Source organism: Phyllostomus discolor, chromosome 4, assembly GCF_004126475.2.
Source record: "Phyllostomus discolor isolate MPI-MPIP mPhyDis1 chromosome 4, mPhyDis1.pri.v3, whole genome shotgun sequence".
NCBI lineage: Eukaryota > Metazoa > Chordata > Mammalia > Chiroptera > Phyllostomidae > Phyllostomus > Phyllostomus discolor.
In genome coordinates, this window is record NC_040906.2 from 56,176,526 (window position 1) to 56,194,667 (window position 18,142).

General features: G+C 34.8%; 1 protein-coding gene across 1 annotated transcript in view; it reads left to right on the top strand.

The window, feature by feature from the left end:
* The window catches only part of TTC21B (tetratricopeptide repeat domain 21B), a 70,432-nt gene that overhangs the window by 16,539 nt on the left and 35,751 nt on the right, over positions 1 to 18,142 (top strand). The window contains exons 8-18 of the mRNA XM_028509351.2: positions 298 to 396; positions 1,889 to 2,081; positions 2,510 to 2,607; positions 2,936 to 3,136; positions 5,853 to 5,982; positions 9,619 to 9,776; positions 11,172 to 11,396; positions 12,873 to 13,111; positions 15,342 to 15,414; positions 16,014 to 16,124; positions 16,839 to 16,977. Of these exons, the coding sequence (XP_028365152.1) occupies positions 298 to 396; positions 1,889 to 2,081; positions 2,510 to 2,607; positions 2,936 to 3,136; positions 5,853 to 5,982; positions 9,619 to 9,776; positions 11,172 to 11,396; positions 12,873 to 13,111; positions 15,342 to 15,414; positions 16,014 to 16,124; positions 16,839 to 16,977 (1,666 nt within the window). The remainder of the gene's footprint in view (positions 1 to 297; positions 397 to 1,888; positions 2,082 to 2,509; positions 2,608 to 2,935; positions 3,137 to 5,852; positions 5,983 to 9,618; positions 9,777 to 11,171; positions 11,397 to 12,872; positions 13,112 to 15,341; positions 15,415 to 16,013; positions 16,125 to 16,838; positions 16,978 to 18,142) is intronic.

The following is an 18,142-nucleotide window of genomic DNA, read 5'->3' on the forward strand; positions in this document are numbered from 1 at the left end:
GGATTATTTATTGTAGAGGGAGCTTGGCATGTACAGTTAATTGAATATTATAGGTATCTTTACCCACCTAATGGTTTCTATTCAATAACAAATATTTAAAAAATTCTAAAACTCATTCTTTATTGATAATTATTTAGCTTTTGTAAAGAAGTCTTAATACTACAAGATTTCATTGGAAGACGAGGAATTAGTAAAAGCAAATATATTTTTAAATAATATTTACTAGTCTGTATGTCATATAGTATGTTCTTTATTTCATAGTTTATTTTAAAATTACACTGGGTACTTTTGTTTTAGGCTGCAACCATGCTGGAAAACCTAGGAAATGCATTGGATGCCACAGAACCACAGAATGCTCAACTTTTTTATAAGATCACAATAGCCTTCAGCAGAACTGTAAGAGTGCCCACTGTGTACCAGAGCTCTGCTATCTACAGCAGGGAATAGAAAATACGTCACAAAGGTTGAGCTCCAAAGCACATATGGCCTGGAGTGAAAATATGATATGTATATAAATTTGTGATCCACTTCTGAGAAAGGCAGTCCCGGGGAGATATGGTTTCCAACTATGAGAAGCCATCATGGAGGCTTCATGGTGGAAGTGGCACTTGTTCAACATTTAAGGAGAAGGAAGTCCTTCCAGGCAAAGGGAGTAGGAACTGGTGTATTTTAATAACAGCATAGGATTTATAAATAGGGTTATTTGTTTTGTTTTTAAAAACTCTTTGAAAAAAGTTCTAATGTGGAGAATAGACTATTTTGGTGGGGGAAATGTATGGTATCTTACTTTTATAATATTAAAGATTTGCATTACAAATGCCCAATAAGAAAAAGATAATCAGGAATGAAATAGAAAAAAAACAAAACAAAACAGAAGAATCTAGAAATCGATATCTTAAATGATTGTATTGAAAAGTTATTTGATTAAGCTAAAAAAAGCATATATGTAAGTATAATTAGTAAATATAAAGTTGAAAAATCAAAGATGTTGATTGTTAAATGACATGAATAAACTGAATTTTCATATTTAAAAACAAAGATTGTCAGATTATGTGAAGTTTAGAGAAAAACAAATTCTGCTATTAGGAAAGTTTGAATTAAGAAAGGTGTTTATTTACCTGTTGCCAGACACTTGATTAATTTACAAAAATTCAAACATTTTAATATTTTACTCTTAAAAGCCATTGTCTTCAAAAGTTACATACTTACTCTAGGAGCATTGCCATTTCTTGAAATATTTTTGAAACTTTATAAAATTAAGTTTCTAAGGCATAATTTTTTAAAATACTCTCAATAGTAGGTCCTGTGTTTTTTCATTTCTCTCTCTTTCTCTCTCTCTCTGCAATAACTTTCTTGTTCTTTTTAATCCTCACCCAAGGACATGCTTATTGATTTTAGAGAGAGGGGAAGGGAGGGAGAAAGAGAGGGAGAGAAAGAGAGAAACACCCACTGGCCACCTTTTTTACATGCCCTCACAGGGGACTGGGAGTCAAACCTGCAACCTTTTGGTTTGCGGAACAACACTTAACCAGTTGAGCCACATCAGCCAGGGCCTGAAGCAATAACTTTCTTGTCTGTTTTGTAAAACATTCATAAGACAGTTTGAAAAGAGTTCTAAAAATTGTGCTTGTAAAGCAATGTTATTAGGAGTATATTTGTCAAGATAGCTATTTTTTAAAAGCACTACTCAGGATACATAAGTTCTGCTAGCATATAAACTTTTTTGCTGAACTGTCTAGATAGTTAATAGAGAAGTTTTATTTACTACTCATTATTAAATAATTTTATTTTTGCTGCTGTTTAGTACAAATGATTGTCTATTTAGAAAAATAATCCTTTTGACAGAATAGAAGTGTTCTATTCTAACTTTTAATCTTTTTCTTTGTAGTGTGGACGTAATCAACTGATTCTTCAAAAAATGCAAACGTTAGTAGAACGAGCTTTCAGTTTAAATTCTCAGCAATCAGAATATGCTACAGAACTTGGATACCAAATGCTTCTACAAGAAAAAATTAATGAAGCATTGAAGTGGTATAAGGTTGCTATAAATCTTGAAGAAACTAATATCACTGCATTGATTGGTATGTCTGCTATATCTGTTAATATTCGTCATGTAGATGCAAGTCATAATTGCTTGTCATGCTTGTCGTTAAAAGAAATGTATTTTGTGGTTTTCTAAAATTAAACTATTCTCCACTATCCACAATAGAAAAAAATCACATATCTTTAAAAATTGAATTTTTACCTTAGAAATATTGAAAGGATGTTTTTATGAGACAGTTTCTATATATTATGAATTTTATCATAACAGATTTTATATAGGTACAAGCTACCCATTTTCTTTTATTTTCACCCTTTTTCCTTGTTTCTTTTTAAATCTAAGATTTTCATGTATTATTTAGAGGGGAAATCCTGTTTTATTAATGTTGTTCATGTTAGCTTAAAGTTTGCATGCCTAAAACCAAATAAATATATGGGCATTGACTGTTTTTGTTTTGTTTGATTTTAGGATTTATCCGATGTCAGTTAATAGAAGGACATTTACAGGATGCAGATCAGCAGCTAGAATTCCTTAGTGAAATTCAGCAGTCTTTTGGGAAAAATGCGGTGCAGTATTTTATTTTATTTTATTAGAGAGTAGATCCCAGCTACTGTTTATAAAATGTGAAATTTTAAATTGTCTTATTATTTACTAATAAATTTAGAGAACTAGTGTACACTAATTTTAATATGTAATTTCATTTATTAATTTATCTCTATGTAAAATTAGACTTTAAATATTCTTCCATAAGATTTTAAAAGGCCATCCAGGCTAATACTTAAGTTTGAACAAATACTTCACATAAATAGCACTTTATATACATTTAAAATCTAAGTAGAAACAAAGTGCTTTATAACTGAATGGAATAATTTATAAAAACTACTAATTTTTCAGGAATTAATCTATTTACATGCAATTCTTGCCATGAAGAAAAATAAACGACAAGAGGAAATTATTAACTTATTAAATGATGTCCTGGACACCCATTTTTCACAATTGCAAGATTTACCTTTTGGTGTACAGTATTTTGAGAAGTTAAATCCTGATTTTTTGCTAGAAATCATTACAGATTATCTGAATGTCTGTCCAATGCAGGTAAGTAATTCTGGGACATTGTAGGGGGAGTTTATTGAATTTATTGTGGTTATACTGATTAATAAAATTATGTGGGTTTCAAGAGTACATTTCTAACACATCATCTGCATATGGTATTGTGTTCATTACCCAAAGTGAAATCTTCTGTTACTATTTATCCCCCCTTTGATTCTCTTGTACCTGGCTAAATTTACCTTGGTTAAATTTATTCCTAAATACCTTATTTTTCCATTGTTGCAATTATAAATGGGATTGCTTTCTTAGTTTCTATTTCTGACAGTTCATTATTAGTGTATAAAAATGCCACCAATTTCCGAATATTAATTTTGTAGCTAACCACTTTACTGAATTTATCATATCTGGTAGTTTTTCAGTGGAGTCTTTAGGGATTTCTATGTACAATATCATATTATCTGCAAATAATGATAGTTTTGCTTCTTCCTTTCCAATTTGGATACCTTTTATTTCTTCTTTGATTGCTGTGGCTACAACTTTCCATACTTTGTTGAACATGAGTAGAGAAAGCAGACATCCCTGTTTTAGTCTTTATCTTAAGGGAAATGCTTTTAGATTTTGCCAGTTGAGTATGACGTTGATTGTGGGTTTGTCATATATAGCCTTTATTACACTGAGGGATGTTTCCTTTGCTAAGAGTTTTCATCATAAATGAGTGCTAGATTTTATCAAATGCTTTTTCTCCATGTATTGATATAATCATGTGGTGTTATCCTTCATTCTGTTTATGTGGTATATCATGTTTATTAATTTGCAGATATCATATCAATGTTGTATCCCCCAAATAATCCACTTGATCACAGTGTATGATCTTTTTAATGTATGCTGGAACCAGTTTGCTAATATTTTGTTGAGAATTTTAGTATCTTTGTTCATCAGGGATATTGGCCTATAATTATCTTTGTAGAGTATCTGATCTTGGAATTAAGATAATGCTGGCCTCGCAAAATGACTTGGAAATCTTCCCTCCTCTTGAATTTTTTGGAATAGTTTGAGAAGGATAGATGTTAGTTCTTTACTGAATGTTTGGTAAAATTTACTTGTGAAGACATCTGGTCCAGGACTTTTGTTTGTTGGAGGTTTTTCGATTACTGCTTCAATTTTACTAGGTGCAATCTGTCTATTCAGATTCTCTGATTCTTTCTGATTTAGTTTTGGAAGATTGTATGTTTCTAAGAATTTATTTCTTCCACATTGTCCAGTTTGACGACATATAGTTGATCATAATATTTTCTTACAATCCTTTGTTTTTCTTTGGTGTCAGATGGTATCTCTCCTTTTTCATTTCTGATTTTACTTATTTGGGTCCTCTCTCTTTTCTTCTTGATGAGTTAGTTAAAGGTTTGTCAGTTTTGTTTATCTTTTCTAAGAACCAACTCTTGATTTCATTGATTTTTCTGTATTTTTTCAACTCTATTTCATTTATTTCTGCCCTGCTCTTTATTGTTTCCTTTGGGAAGAATTGCAGACACATGCAAAAGAAGTGGAACTAGACCACCCCCTTATACCACACATGAGAATAAACTCAAAATGGATTAAAGAATTAAATGTTAGATTCAAAACTATAAAAGTCCTAGAAGAAAAACACAAACAATAAAATCCAGAGGTAGAGGGATTGAGCAAAAGAAAGAGGAGAGAGAGAGAGGGGGAGAGAGAGGGGGAAAGAGGGAGAGAGGGAGGGACATGGACAACAGTGTGGTTACTCAGGGGGAAGGAGTGTGGGTAGAGGTCAAAGAGGGTATATCAGGGATAAATGGTAATGGAAAAATATAAAATAAAAAGAAAATGAAGTATTCTGTGCAGCAGTGGTCATATTCTGAAAATCTTTTTGAGCACACATATTTTTGTGCTCCAACATAGCAAGAAGATGTGTCACTTTTTTGTCAGTAACAGTGGCTTTGATGATCAGTACAGAGGCCATACTCCAGTTAGGAATATGTGTGTGTGCAGTGTAAGGGGGGTGGGGAGCATCATCCTTCAGGTAAAGGAAACAGCATTAGAAGGGCATAGGAGGGAGAATGATTGTTCAATATTTAAGTTCTGAGATCACATTTCTAAGTTATGAGTGGATAACTCCTGCGTAAAGATTGGTTTTAAAAAAGAGTAAACAAATTGTCTAGTTCTTCTTTAGTTAAATATATTATATTCATTATTAATGAAAAGAGAAAAAAGTGAGGTCCTATAACATGCCAAGCAGAAAAGTGGGAATATGAAAATATGATTCAGTTGGTATAGTACACATGAGTGTGTTCTACCTTTAGGTTCTACTAGGAAAGCAAAGTCTGAATTGTCTACAAACCAACCATGGACTACTCTGGCGGGTAGTGCAGATTATTGCACTGAGTAAGTCACAAGGCAGGTTTAAAATGAGAACTTCCATTGCCTTGATTCTCAATTTCAACAAGAAACGACCTCTTAGTTATCTTTCCTTTGAATGAATGTTCCTTTCATATCCGATTGAGAAATTGTATAATTTTATAATTATCTTTCTGAACAAAGCCATTATTTATATAATCTCTTCATAGATCTCATGGAAATAAATTAATATTAGTCAGGCAAAGATACTTGACAATAAATAGAATAAGAAAAATTTTAGAAAAATATGTGGTTTTGGTATTCACATTACAATTAATTTGTGTTTATTTTTAGCTAAATGTCATTATAAACTTATAAAAGTGACCTGCTAATTTGTTTTGTTTAGCCTGCAAGTCCTGGGCAGCCCCTTTCTCCACTTCTCGGACGTTGTACGTCAGTCCTGGAGATGGTAGTAAGAGCTGTGCCAGGTCTTGTGCAAGCTGTCTTCCTGATAGCAAAAGTGAAATATTTGTCGGGTAAGGTATACCTTAAAAGCTTTAAAGAACCTTTATATTGTGATGTTGATAAAAATCATATAAAGAAACTATGAATTTCACATATATGGATAATAGTCACATAAAATGCATGTTTTACATGTGCACAGATACCTAACTTTTATCCAAAATAAAATTGCATAACTTGTTTAACTACTTAATTCTTTAAAATTTACTATAAACTTTTGTGGTTCAAGTGAATAGTTGGGAACATACAGTTCTACCACTTTTTAAAAAGTCCATCACATAGTACCAGGGTCTGACAGTGATAATTTTGTCTTTAATCTGTAGTTCTTAACTCATCAGCATAACAAAATGTGTGACGTTTACCAGGTTTCAGGCCCTGATAGAACTTCTTAATTGCTATTTAGTTTCTGTGACTGGTTACATACAGCCATAAATAAGATAGAAAGACAGACCTCATCTTTTTAGGACACAAACATATGTATGATATATTCATAAAAACAGACTATCATCTGGTACTTACATATGTACCTTTGCTGGCTGAATGTTGTGCTAAATAAATAAGTTTATAAAGTCCTAAGAGACAGAAACCAACTTGAAGGTATTCTCATAAACAGTTATATCCTATACACAATGGAAAGAGTTAAGAGATTGGCTTCACTAATTTTTTGGATGACAGTTTTAACTGTTTAAAAAAAAAAGACCTACATAATCTCAAAAGCTTGTTTCGCCTCTACAGTACTCTAGTTAAGAGAAGTGACTCTATAATACTCTCTTCTAATTGAGTTCTACTATTGAACCACATGATATTTCTATTTTCTCCCCAATTAGAATGAGTAGCACCTACTAATTAATGAAACTAGGACTTTGAATTCAGATTAATTTATTAAACATTTATTATTTATTTTGAAATTTGATATAAATAAGTCTGATTATAGTAATACTTGATTGCCAAATTCTCTAGGGATGAAAGTCTCATATATTAATCCTTTTTTTCAAAAAGAGAAGACTGAAATAATTTGAAACTGTGCTGGTGTTGCTGAAATTGTCAACATTCATTCAGGTTTGTGTGTCTTACGTGCAGATAAGCCAAACACTGAGAAGCTGGTGCTTGGAGGTAGGGAAGGGTTTATTGATTTGGCCAAAGCAAGAGGACAGGAGAGTAAAAGCTCTCAAATCTATCTTCCCCAAGAAGCAAAAGTAGGGACTTTTATGCAGCAAGGGAGTAGAGAGGGGGAGCTTTGAGGGAACTGAGGGAGAAGTCTGTGTTTCTTCGGTCTTAGATTCTAACACCTATGCAACCAAGTCTTTCGGGCATTAATAGATGGCCACAACTTTCTTAAGGGCACCCGTTCTTTCTGCAAAACAGACTCATACACTGTCCTTGTTAAACTAGACTTATCTCCTCCTGCTTGATAAAGAAACAGTATATCAGCCACTTACTATTATATTGTGAGAACAAGGGGTATCAAGCAGGCAGAGCAGGTGGGGTCTGACTACACTGGCATGTGTCTCAGTAGCAGTATTCTTGCTAATTTGCCAACTGCACCAGCCACCTGGATCTGGACCAAACTTCACAAGTTAAGGCTGTAATCTCACATCAGAGTGCCCTCACTGTAGACACCAGCACAGTTCAGGGCCACCTGCACTTCTGACTAGCTGGCTACAAATTTCAGGCTTCCTACCCTGTCAGGTTTGAGAATTTACTAGAATGACTATACTTTCAGTTAGAGTTTTATTGTAACAAAGGATATTAATCTGAACTAGCAAAAAGAAGAGATGCACAGGATTAGATCTGGGTGGGTCCCAAATGTGAAGTTTCCATTGTCCCCTCCCTATGGAGTCAGGACACATCAACTCTCCGACACAGCACTGGATGACAGTACCTACAGAACACTAGCAGCCGTGGAAGCTCACTCAAGGTACGGATTGAATCACTGGCCACTGATTCAACTCAGTCTCCAGTTTCCCTCTTCCCAGGTCAGGTTGACAGTACTTGGCTCAAAGCCCTGGCCCTCTAACCATGTGGTGGGTGTTTGTAAGGTGGCCAGTCCCTGTCTTGAGTTGTCATCATAAACTCAAGGCCCACTGCAAATAACAAAGACATTCCTATTTGTGAAATTCCAAGGTTTAGAGACTCCCTCTCAGGATCCTTGGAAAAAGGACAGCTGTGTTCTTCATTGTATAGGACCCTTACAAAAATGGGTCATCAGACATCTGTGGCTTTTGTTTTCCTCCAAGAGGGCTTGGACTGCTCTTAGATGCTCTTAGATAAAAATGTGAGGTTGATGTGATCTTTGTTTATATGGTCGTTTTTCTCAACAGGATGACCCATTTCTCTATTTTTTTAAATACTTAGTGGCCTTCTAAAGCTAACTCCACATTCTTGTCCCCTTTCTTTAAAAGAAACAAGATTCTGATCTTAATTATTGATACATTCCTCATTTTCTTCACTTTTTTTACAAACCTGGTTCTATTCCTAGTACTTTCCCCTCTGGGTAATAACCTCTCCATTCAGGTTACCCCCCTCAACCCTCTTCTCTCCTAAAAGAATATGGGAGTGGTAATTCACGTGCAAATTTATTGGCTGAACCTTCCCCTTTCTTTTGTCTGCACAGCTCTGAGTGTTGGATTGCATCACAATGAAGAATACAGTATTTGTTATGCTTAATGGTTAATGGACAAATTTTGACATTATATTTCATAAGTTGTATACCACCTCAACCAAATTTTTGCCCATTAATCTTCTGTCTCTAAGGAAAAATGTTTTCTGTTTAAATGGATTTGTATTAAAAATAGCTGAGCCTGTGGGAACTGGAAGCCCTGACTGTAGCCTTATTTTTTCTGTTGAGGTGGCAGGTAAGGTTAAGGAGAGTAATTGTACAGAAAATAATTTAGGATCTCTTCTCCCCCTGTTCTCCCAGTAAAGCTGAATGTGAAGTTGGCCTGGCTGTACTTCCCTAAGGCCAGCTCATGAGATGGCTAATGCAGACCATGCTGTTCAGAGGAAGGGCCTTTTCCTTTTCGTACCCCATCTACCAGCCCAAGGCAGATTCCACGCTTCCAGCCACTTTAATCTTGGTCACTTGCTTTTATTTTAAGACTCCCAGATATATAGTAGGTGTGTTTCCAAAACCTTTGGTATTTCAGTTGATATTTAAAGGCATTTTAAATGTAAAACACATATTTCTAAATCTCTGGAATATATCCTTATGCCTTTTTGTAATTTTATGGACAGCAATAGCACTTCTAGCCAAGAATGATAACTAAATTAAATTTTATTTGCTAGTGTGCCATTCTATCTATTTAAATTTCAGTTTTACAGAACTTACTTTAATGAAATTACAAATAAAAAATTTTTGATAAGGAAAATAAATGTACATTTACAGGTCTCTCAGTAACAGTGGTGACCGATTCTGATCTCTTACACTGTTTTTTTACTCTTTCTCTGTTTTGCATTTCTTGACCAAGGTACCAGTGCACTCTGATTTACAAGAATAGATGAAAACAAATTAAACCATGGCTTTATGAGCAGAGAATGTTAAGTTCAAACACTGGAACTGTCTGTAGACCAACTACTTTTCTTCCTCTTACCTCTCAGATCTCCAGCTCACAGTCACTTCATTTCTCACAGTGTCTTGTTTCCCTCACTAGGTGATATTGAAGCAGCTTATAATAACCTGCAGCATTGCCTGGAACACAATTCTTCTTATGCAGATGCTTATCTCCTGATGGCTCAGGTTTATTTGTCTCAGGAAAAATTTAAATTGTGTTCTCAGTCTCTTGAACTTTGTCTGAGCTATAATTTTAAGGTAAGTGTTCCAGACTCAAATGGGTAAGACATATCACCCTCCTTGAATCTTCAGCAAATGTTTACATACTCAATTATTTTTACTTTCGCCTTTAATATTTTGCTAATAGGAGAGCAAATGGAAGCAACTGTGGTATAGTTAAAAAAGACTGTATGGACTCAGTAGCGAAGACCACCTGTCTCTTTCTGAACTTCAGTTTTCTATACAACTCATAATACCCTGCAGTTATAGTGAGCCTTAAATGCATAGTAGAAGAATATAAAAATAATTATAAACTGTAAAGAATGCCAAATATTTTTATGTATAAGTATTTTTATTCTATTACCTGTTTCCTTCTTGGACCTTGGTTTTTAATAACTTTTGTCTAGATTTATCATCAAAGAATTCTTAGTCATTTTGAAACTTAGCATGTGGTTTGAGGATGTAAACACACTAGATCCTATCCAAGATATTCTGTGATACTTCCCATATCCCTCAGCACTCGGGAGAATCCTGGGTTCAGCTGCTTCCTGAACTACCTGTAGCCACGGGGACTGCCTCAACTTTTTACTTGGGTTCACAGGTTCTTGAGCCCTGCTATATGAGAATCTGTCAGTGGATTGGACAATTCAAGGTCCAAGCAAGCTTTATAGACAATAATATCTGCTTCTTAGGACAATAGTTCTCAAGACTGGTGGCACAACAGAACCCCAGTGTAGGTACTTCACCCTAATCAATCAGAATCTCCAAGAGAAGACAGAAGCAGGATTATTTACACAAAGTTCATAGGAGACTACCGCATAAGGAGGATTGTAGCTGTCCCGGATGGCACAGGGCTGCTGCTTCACCTCGTTCTGGATTATCTTCTCTTTGACCCCTTCCTCACTCATTCTGGTTTTCTGCATGCAGTGTTGCTAGCCACAATAACGACAGGGCAGCCTTGTCCCATGTTTCTGAATAGTAACAAAGGGTAAAACCACTGTTTGATGAAGGTGTCCTCAAATTTTTAATGTTAAAGTTAAAAGAATAAAGGAGGGAACTTTGTTTCTAGAAATCTAATAACTTTATATCAGTACCAGAAGTTCCAGACAAAGAAACTCTTTTCCTGAAAACTCAAATAATTTCTCAGACTATATTTGCTGGCCTCACACATTTTGCTTTCATTTTCTCTTCTGTCATGGTAGAGGCACTTAATTAACTGGTTTGCCATCTGGGGAAGCTAGGTAGTAGCAGGTTTCCTGAATTTGATTTAATACAATAAAGGACTGGAAAGTTAATAAAAGGACAGAAATAGACCTTATGTTATAATCACAGGCTATTCTCAAAGATACCATTATCTTACTGTTTGATGGACTCTAAATTATGTGTTGATGTGTAAGCACTCTAAGGAAGTATTTCTGAATATTATTTTTTCAGGTGAGAGAATATCCTTTATATCATTTGATAAAAGCTCAGTCTCAAAAGAAAATGGGAGAAATAGCAGAAGCAATTAAAACTCTGCATATGGCAATGAGTTTACCAGGAATGAGGAAAATTGGAACGTCCTTGAAATCAAAATGCAAAAACATGGAAGTTGATGCAAGCCATCGTTTATCAATCTTTCTTGAGTTGGTAGAGGTTCACCGCTTAAATGGGGAACAGGTAAGTCGAGTTTGAATTCAATGGCTCAGATCTGAACTTTTTTGTTCGGATTCATACTTACGTTAGTAGGAAATAAAAAAGCTAAATTTATACCCTTAACCAAAGGGTAAAATTTAGAAAATTTACTTCTCATTACTTTTCACAAAATTATGTGCTTTCTACAAATCATGTACTTTTTGCAAGCCCCTGAAGTTAAACATAATTTGCGCTTGGAAGGCATTAAGTATCAGTGTGCGTAGGTTGGATATTCTGAAAGGCTATAACATAACATAGCATAACATAACGTAATGTGTAAATAACAATATAATTTAATATGATAGCTTATGAAATGTATTAGTACATAATAACACTATAATATATGATTACCTTTGCTACCATGAAAGGTAATAATATGATATAGTTATAGTTCTGTGACTTCCTAAAAGGACTCACACACGCATACACACAAGCACTACCGACAGAAAATGAAAGTGCCAACCTGAAATTCTGGTAGCTGAGAAAATAAAAAAGCATTGGATGAATACAGCTTTGATAAACTCATAGGACAGTCATAAAATCAAATACTTTAAAAAATAATAATACGGATGGGTGGATGTATAGATAGTATGTAATTTTGAGAGAATTCAAGAAAATGAATTTAATGTCATTGACACCTGATTTTTGGATTAATTTTCATATTTCAATGGAAGTTAAGAAGGCTCTATATAGATACTTATAAAATTTCAATTTCTATTTCACTAGTAAATTAACATAAAATACATTTAAATAAGAGCCAGTTCTACCATAAATAGTTAATTCGAAAGTATACTATTTTTTTCACATTTCTGAAATCTAAATGTTTTATCATCTCTAGGGTTGAGATGAATCTTAAATGGCATTTTAGATTCATTGAGGTATAAATTTGGAACTGAGGTAATATAATCACCTGAGGTATAACAAAAATGACGTTCTAGCATAGGGGACAAAGTAGTCGGCTGCTGAATGAAGAGCCATTGGGTGCCCTGGGTGACTGGCCTAGGTCCCATCAACGAGGCAGTAGTGAACATAGCTAAGAATTTAGACTTTGGAGGAAGGCTGCCTGAGTTTGAATTCTGGCTCTATTATTTGTTAACTTCTTAACTCTCTAAATCTCAATTTCCTCACTGCAAGAGAGGGGTTATAAAAGTAACTACCTTACTGGGTTTGTTTGTTTGTTTGTTTGTTTTGAAAATTAAATAGGTACAAAATAAATATTTATCAAATTATAGTGGTGGTGACTCTTGTGTAGTGACTGCTATGTCTCATTTTCAGCTAACAATGTTTATATGTCATCTGAATTTGGTTTCTGAGTTTAGTTTTAAATTTTTGTGCTTTTCAAATCAGTATTTCATGGATATCATATTTGCATTTATTGCTCATTTTCTTTTAATAGAAAATCCTCATTTCTAGTGTAATTTGTTGAATATTTTGAATGCTATTCTAATTTCATTCTTACAGCATGAGGCTGCAAAAGTGTTACAAGATGCCATCCATGAATTTGCTGGGACGTCTGAAGAATTGCGTGTTACTATTGCGAATACAGACCTAGCTCTGGCCCACGGAGATGTTGAGAGGGCTTTAAGCATGCTTCGGAATATCACAGCTGAACAGACTTATTTCATAGAAGCCAAAGAAAAGATGGCAGATATATACCTGAAGCATAGAAAAGAGAAAATGTTATATATCACCTGTTATAGGTAAATAAACTTAGCCCATTATATTTTGATACATTTACCTTCTAAATTAATTTTCAAATTTACATTTTACCTATAGTGTTATGGGTACTACATAGATCCTTGCCTTCGGGTTCTTGCTTTCATGCCCTACAACCAACCACAGTCATTCTAGCCAAGTTATGCACTGTCCCTAAAACATACAATGTAGTAATTGTGATCACTTCAACCTCTGGCTGACTCTGGTTTCTCAGCTCTCCTCCTCACTGGATGTTATTTTTAGACACTGAGTCTTCCTGTTTGGAGAGGGGAAAAGGAACAGTTACATATATTTTAATAACTTAAGAAAATTAGGTAATATAACAGCTATTCAGGGGCCAGATGATCATGCTTAATTATTAATGTAATAGTTACAACAAAAGGAAATTACGGCTTAGTATACACCACCCTACGGTGTGAGTTACAAATTTTCCTTGGTGAAAGGACAGTGGTTTTAAAAGTTACATTCTTCTGCCCTTAGGAGTTACTAGGACACACACACACACACACACACACACACACACAGGTTGCCCTTACTCTTCTCCCTAAACAACAAGATAAACATACAAGCACACACTGCACATAAGAGAAAATTAAAGTTTTTATCTCTTGAGGACATAGTAAAAGGCTGATGACTGAAGTCATCAAACCAAGCCAAACTGGTTCATTATATCTGTGTTATATAAATATCAAAGCTCAGAAATCTCAGGTTCTCTGCAGGTGCTGAGTGACTCAAAGAAATTGAGCAGCAGCCCTGTGTGGATGAATGAACTGAATTCCTACATCATATTTTCTAGGATGTTTCCTAAAAATCAATACTAACTGTGATCACTAATGATGAAAGTACTTTCAAGTAGGGTTGCTTTGTTTGAATGCAGTATAATGCAGCAGTTAAAAGCATAAGTTTTTTGTTTGGGGCAGATCTGACACATTAGTCATAGACCCAAACTCAGCATGATCTGCAAATTCAGAATAATAATTACCCTTCTTGGAGAATTTTTGACAATTAAATGAGGCATGTTAAAGATTTAGCATCACATTATTATTGGATTAACTTTGGTGTTTGACCTTTGGTAGTCCAGTTTTTTTGGTAAAAAATAAATAGCAAGTATTGAAGTAGAAGATAGCATGTATCTTTTAAGGTAACTCATTTCAGCACCTGATTAATGCCATGAATATCAGTGCTCCAGACACATAAGACAGTATGTGGCCCCCTGCTGCCAGGCTGGGGGGCCACATACTGTCTTGGTACCTTTATTCCCACATCATTTCAAAATTAAACAGAATAGGAAATATATGAGATCTATCCAAAAACTATCTAGCCGTGTAATATGAAAAATAGAGACACTTATTGAAGAACATACAAGATACAAGAAACATTGTAGATAGGACAGTGATGCCTAGGTCCCTTCAAGGTAGAGGTAGGCCCCTTGGAACCTCACACACTTCTCCCAATCTCTGTTGGCTGCCCTGTCATATTTTCCTGAATCTCATCAATGGTTTGAAATCTCTTTCCTTTCAAAGGTGATTTTAGTTTTGAGAAATGCCAGAAGTCACAGGGCACCAAATCCGGGTTTTAGGGGGCTGAGTCACCTGGTTGATTTGGTGTTCTACAAAAAGTCTCTGAACAAGACATAATGCATGAGTGGGCACATTGTCGTGATGAAGCTGCCAATCATCAGTTGCCCATGGCTGTGGCCTTCTGAATTACCCGAATAGTTTGTGTGGAGGAATATTCAAGCCTAATGCAAAATTTGATGCAGTCATTGCTCTGCTCAGTCATTTTGACTGCAGTGACCACACAGTACACATGCTCACTCAAAAGCATCTACTGCCCCCACTGACTAGTACAGTGAACTCATCATTGTTCATGCATGTGCATTCCAGCCCTCTCTCCTTGGCTGCCAGGTTACACAATCCATTCTCCTTATATTGACAATGGTTGGACATTTTCCTGACTGTATTTCTGGATAGAATTTATACACTTGTATGTACTCTGTTTCCTGCATTTCAGAAAGATTTAATGAAAAAATGAGTGATCTAGCATGAACAGTCTGGGTGTGGGTTTGGCTGGGTTTTTCCCACAATGTTACACTGTTGGATATGTTGAGGGCACTCTTAAAGGTATTGGCTCATTGAAGTAAGCAAGCTTACCCTTTATTGTTTAGAAGATATTGGTATTCAACATACTAAACAGAGTTGGTCTGATTTCCAGAGAAATTGCTGAAAGAATGCCCAGCCCTCGTTCTTTTCTTCTGCTTGGGGATGCATACATGAATATTCAAGAGGTAAAGTTTCTGATGCTACTGGACTTAGGTTTTAAAAAATTTCTTTGTGATCAGTATAACATTCTATTAAAGAAATTGTTTTTTTAAAAAGAATGCTTACTTAATGAAAGGAGATAACCATTACAGTAAAAAAAGTGGGTTTTTTTTCAAATTCAGATCCAATAATTCAACACTGTCGTTATTTAAAATATAGATCATATCAGAAGCAAGTTAAGAGTTTCCTTTGAACAGAAGGGTGAAGAAAACTGTTGACTCTGATGGTGTTTTCTTTAAAGGAAGGCAGTCTTCTGACTACCTGGCCTTTATGAAGGCTGCCAGAAATGAGTCCAGAAGCAGTCTCTTAGTTCTCACATTATTATTTATGAAGACAAGGGAGCAATTAACAGGGGGGAGGGGAGCAGTTATACTGATTACTTATACCTGTTCTAGTAACTATCATTTCTCTGAAATTATTAAGGTTTCCACACTTAAATATGTGCTTTATTAGTCTTACTAAGTATTCCAAATGAAAAACTTAATCGTGTAAATGAAATGTTGCCGTCAGTGGGACCCAGCCAGGCTGGCTGGTCACTGCCTGCTTTTCTGTCTGTCAATGTCAGCCTGAAGAAGCCATAGTAGCATATGAACAAGCACTGAACCAAAACCCAAAAGATGGAACACTGGCAAGCAAAATCGGGAAAGCGCTTGTGAAAACTCATAACTATTCAAAGGTAAGTACTTTGTACTTTAAAATCTATCTGTTGGATCAGGTTTTTCAGACTTTGCTCTGTGAGAGGCCCTTAGCAAGCGCTGTTTGTATCCCGATGGTGGTAAATCTCCAAATCGTGCCCACAAACTATAATTTGTGCTAAAGGCTTTCCATTATCTCACATTCCTGCTCACTGCATTTTGCAGAGACTGTTTGAACTAAAGTTTACTTCAGGCTTCATCTCACACCTAAATTCTTATCACTAAATTGGCTATGATAAGCGTGCTATTGTTAACATCTTTTCTGTTATATGAAAAAGCATAATAGAGGTCATTTTTGTTGAATGAATTTTGTAAGCCATGTGCTTTGAGGGCTGGGTTCTTTTTCCCCTAGTAGAGATATTTTTGCTCTACTTCTGTTAACTATTGAACATATATACAACAGCTAACAAAGTATTTGTATTCAGTAAAGTTTATTAGTTTCTGGACTAAAACCAGAAAAAAAAATATTGCCAAGCACTGTTTTTCAGCTACTCATTCAAGAAATGCTAGTTGCCTTGTATGATGTTCGGTCCTCTAAGAAAATGGCATACTTAACTGGTAGTGCAGGTACATGCCTAGGCTTCTCCTTGGTTACTTTCAATTACATATATATTTTAAATCTGTGTGTTAAGTACCTATGCTTGAATGCCATTCTCACTGCCCTTTTTTCCTAACTGAAATGGGATTTTGTTTAGGCAATCACTTACTATGAAGCTGCGCTGAAAAGTGGACAACAAAATCATCTTTGCTATGACCTGGCCGAACTGTTATTAAAATTGAAATGGTATGACAAAGCAGAGAAAGTTCTTCAACATGCGCTAGCTCATGAACCAGGTATGACAGTCTTTCAGATTTGAAAAAAATCTATACCTGATACATCTGATCAATTTTTTAATATTATATAAGTATATTTTTGTGTTCCCAGTATTTTATAGATGAAGTTGGTTATGTCATTGACCAGAATGTCACTTTACCAAAATGAGATACTGAAAAATCTATAACAGATTTATAAAATAGTTGAGTTTGTTATAGGAAGATACTTTACTTTCCAAAATAATGGAAAGGAATGTTCTTTTAAATTGCAACTAAGACTGCTGTTTAAACAAGTAAACACTTTCATAAGTTTTTTTAAAAAGTGCACTATGAAAGAATATAAGGTATAAGGCTGTTTTCTCCTATGAATTCTACTTGCCCTGTTCTCAACCTATCTCCCTAGAAGTAACCATTTTTGTGTTTAATGTATATTTTATCTGTAGGTAAATATATAAGTGTAATATCCATAATTTTCCTTTTCAAAATATATAATTCTTCTGGTTCTGCAATGTTTTCACACACAGTACGTCACAGAGATAGTTTGATGGTAGGACATTCACACCACTGTATCTACTGGCATCATACTATGGTATAACCCCATAAATTACTTAGCTTTCCCCCAGTTATTGAACATTAAATTTGTTCTCAAATCTTTTGGTAGTATAAATGATGGTACAATGAATGTTCTTGTATCTCATTTGTTGATATGCACTTACATTTCTTAAGAGCAACATGCTAAGTGAAAGGGTATGTGTATTTAAAATTTAATTGGCTACTATCAAATTGCCTTATTACAAGTTTGTACAAATTTACCTTTTAAAGATCTTTATTTTTACTAAGATCTGGTACTTGCTCATTGTCAAAATTTAAAGATTAGAGAAGTGACTGAAAGTTGTGTCCTCTCCTACTCTCCAGAGAAAACTACGTTTAACTACTTGCATATCATCCCCACTGGCCTCCCCTCCCCCATCCCTTCTTATCTTTTTCTCATTCACAATTACCTACCACTCATGTTCTACTAAAATGGGGTCATATTACACCTATAGGTTTATAGTACACATTTTTCATTTAATAATTTTTATCCATTTTGGCAAATATAGCTCTTTTTTTTTTAGCATAGGTATTCTATCATACATTGACATCATAATTTATTTGGAGAATTCACTATTGGTAGATATTTAAATTG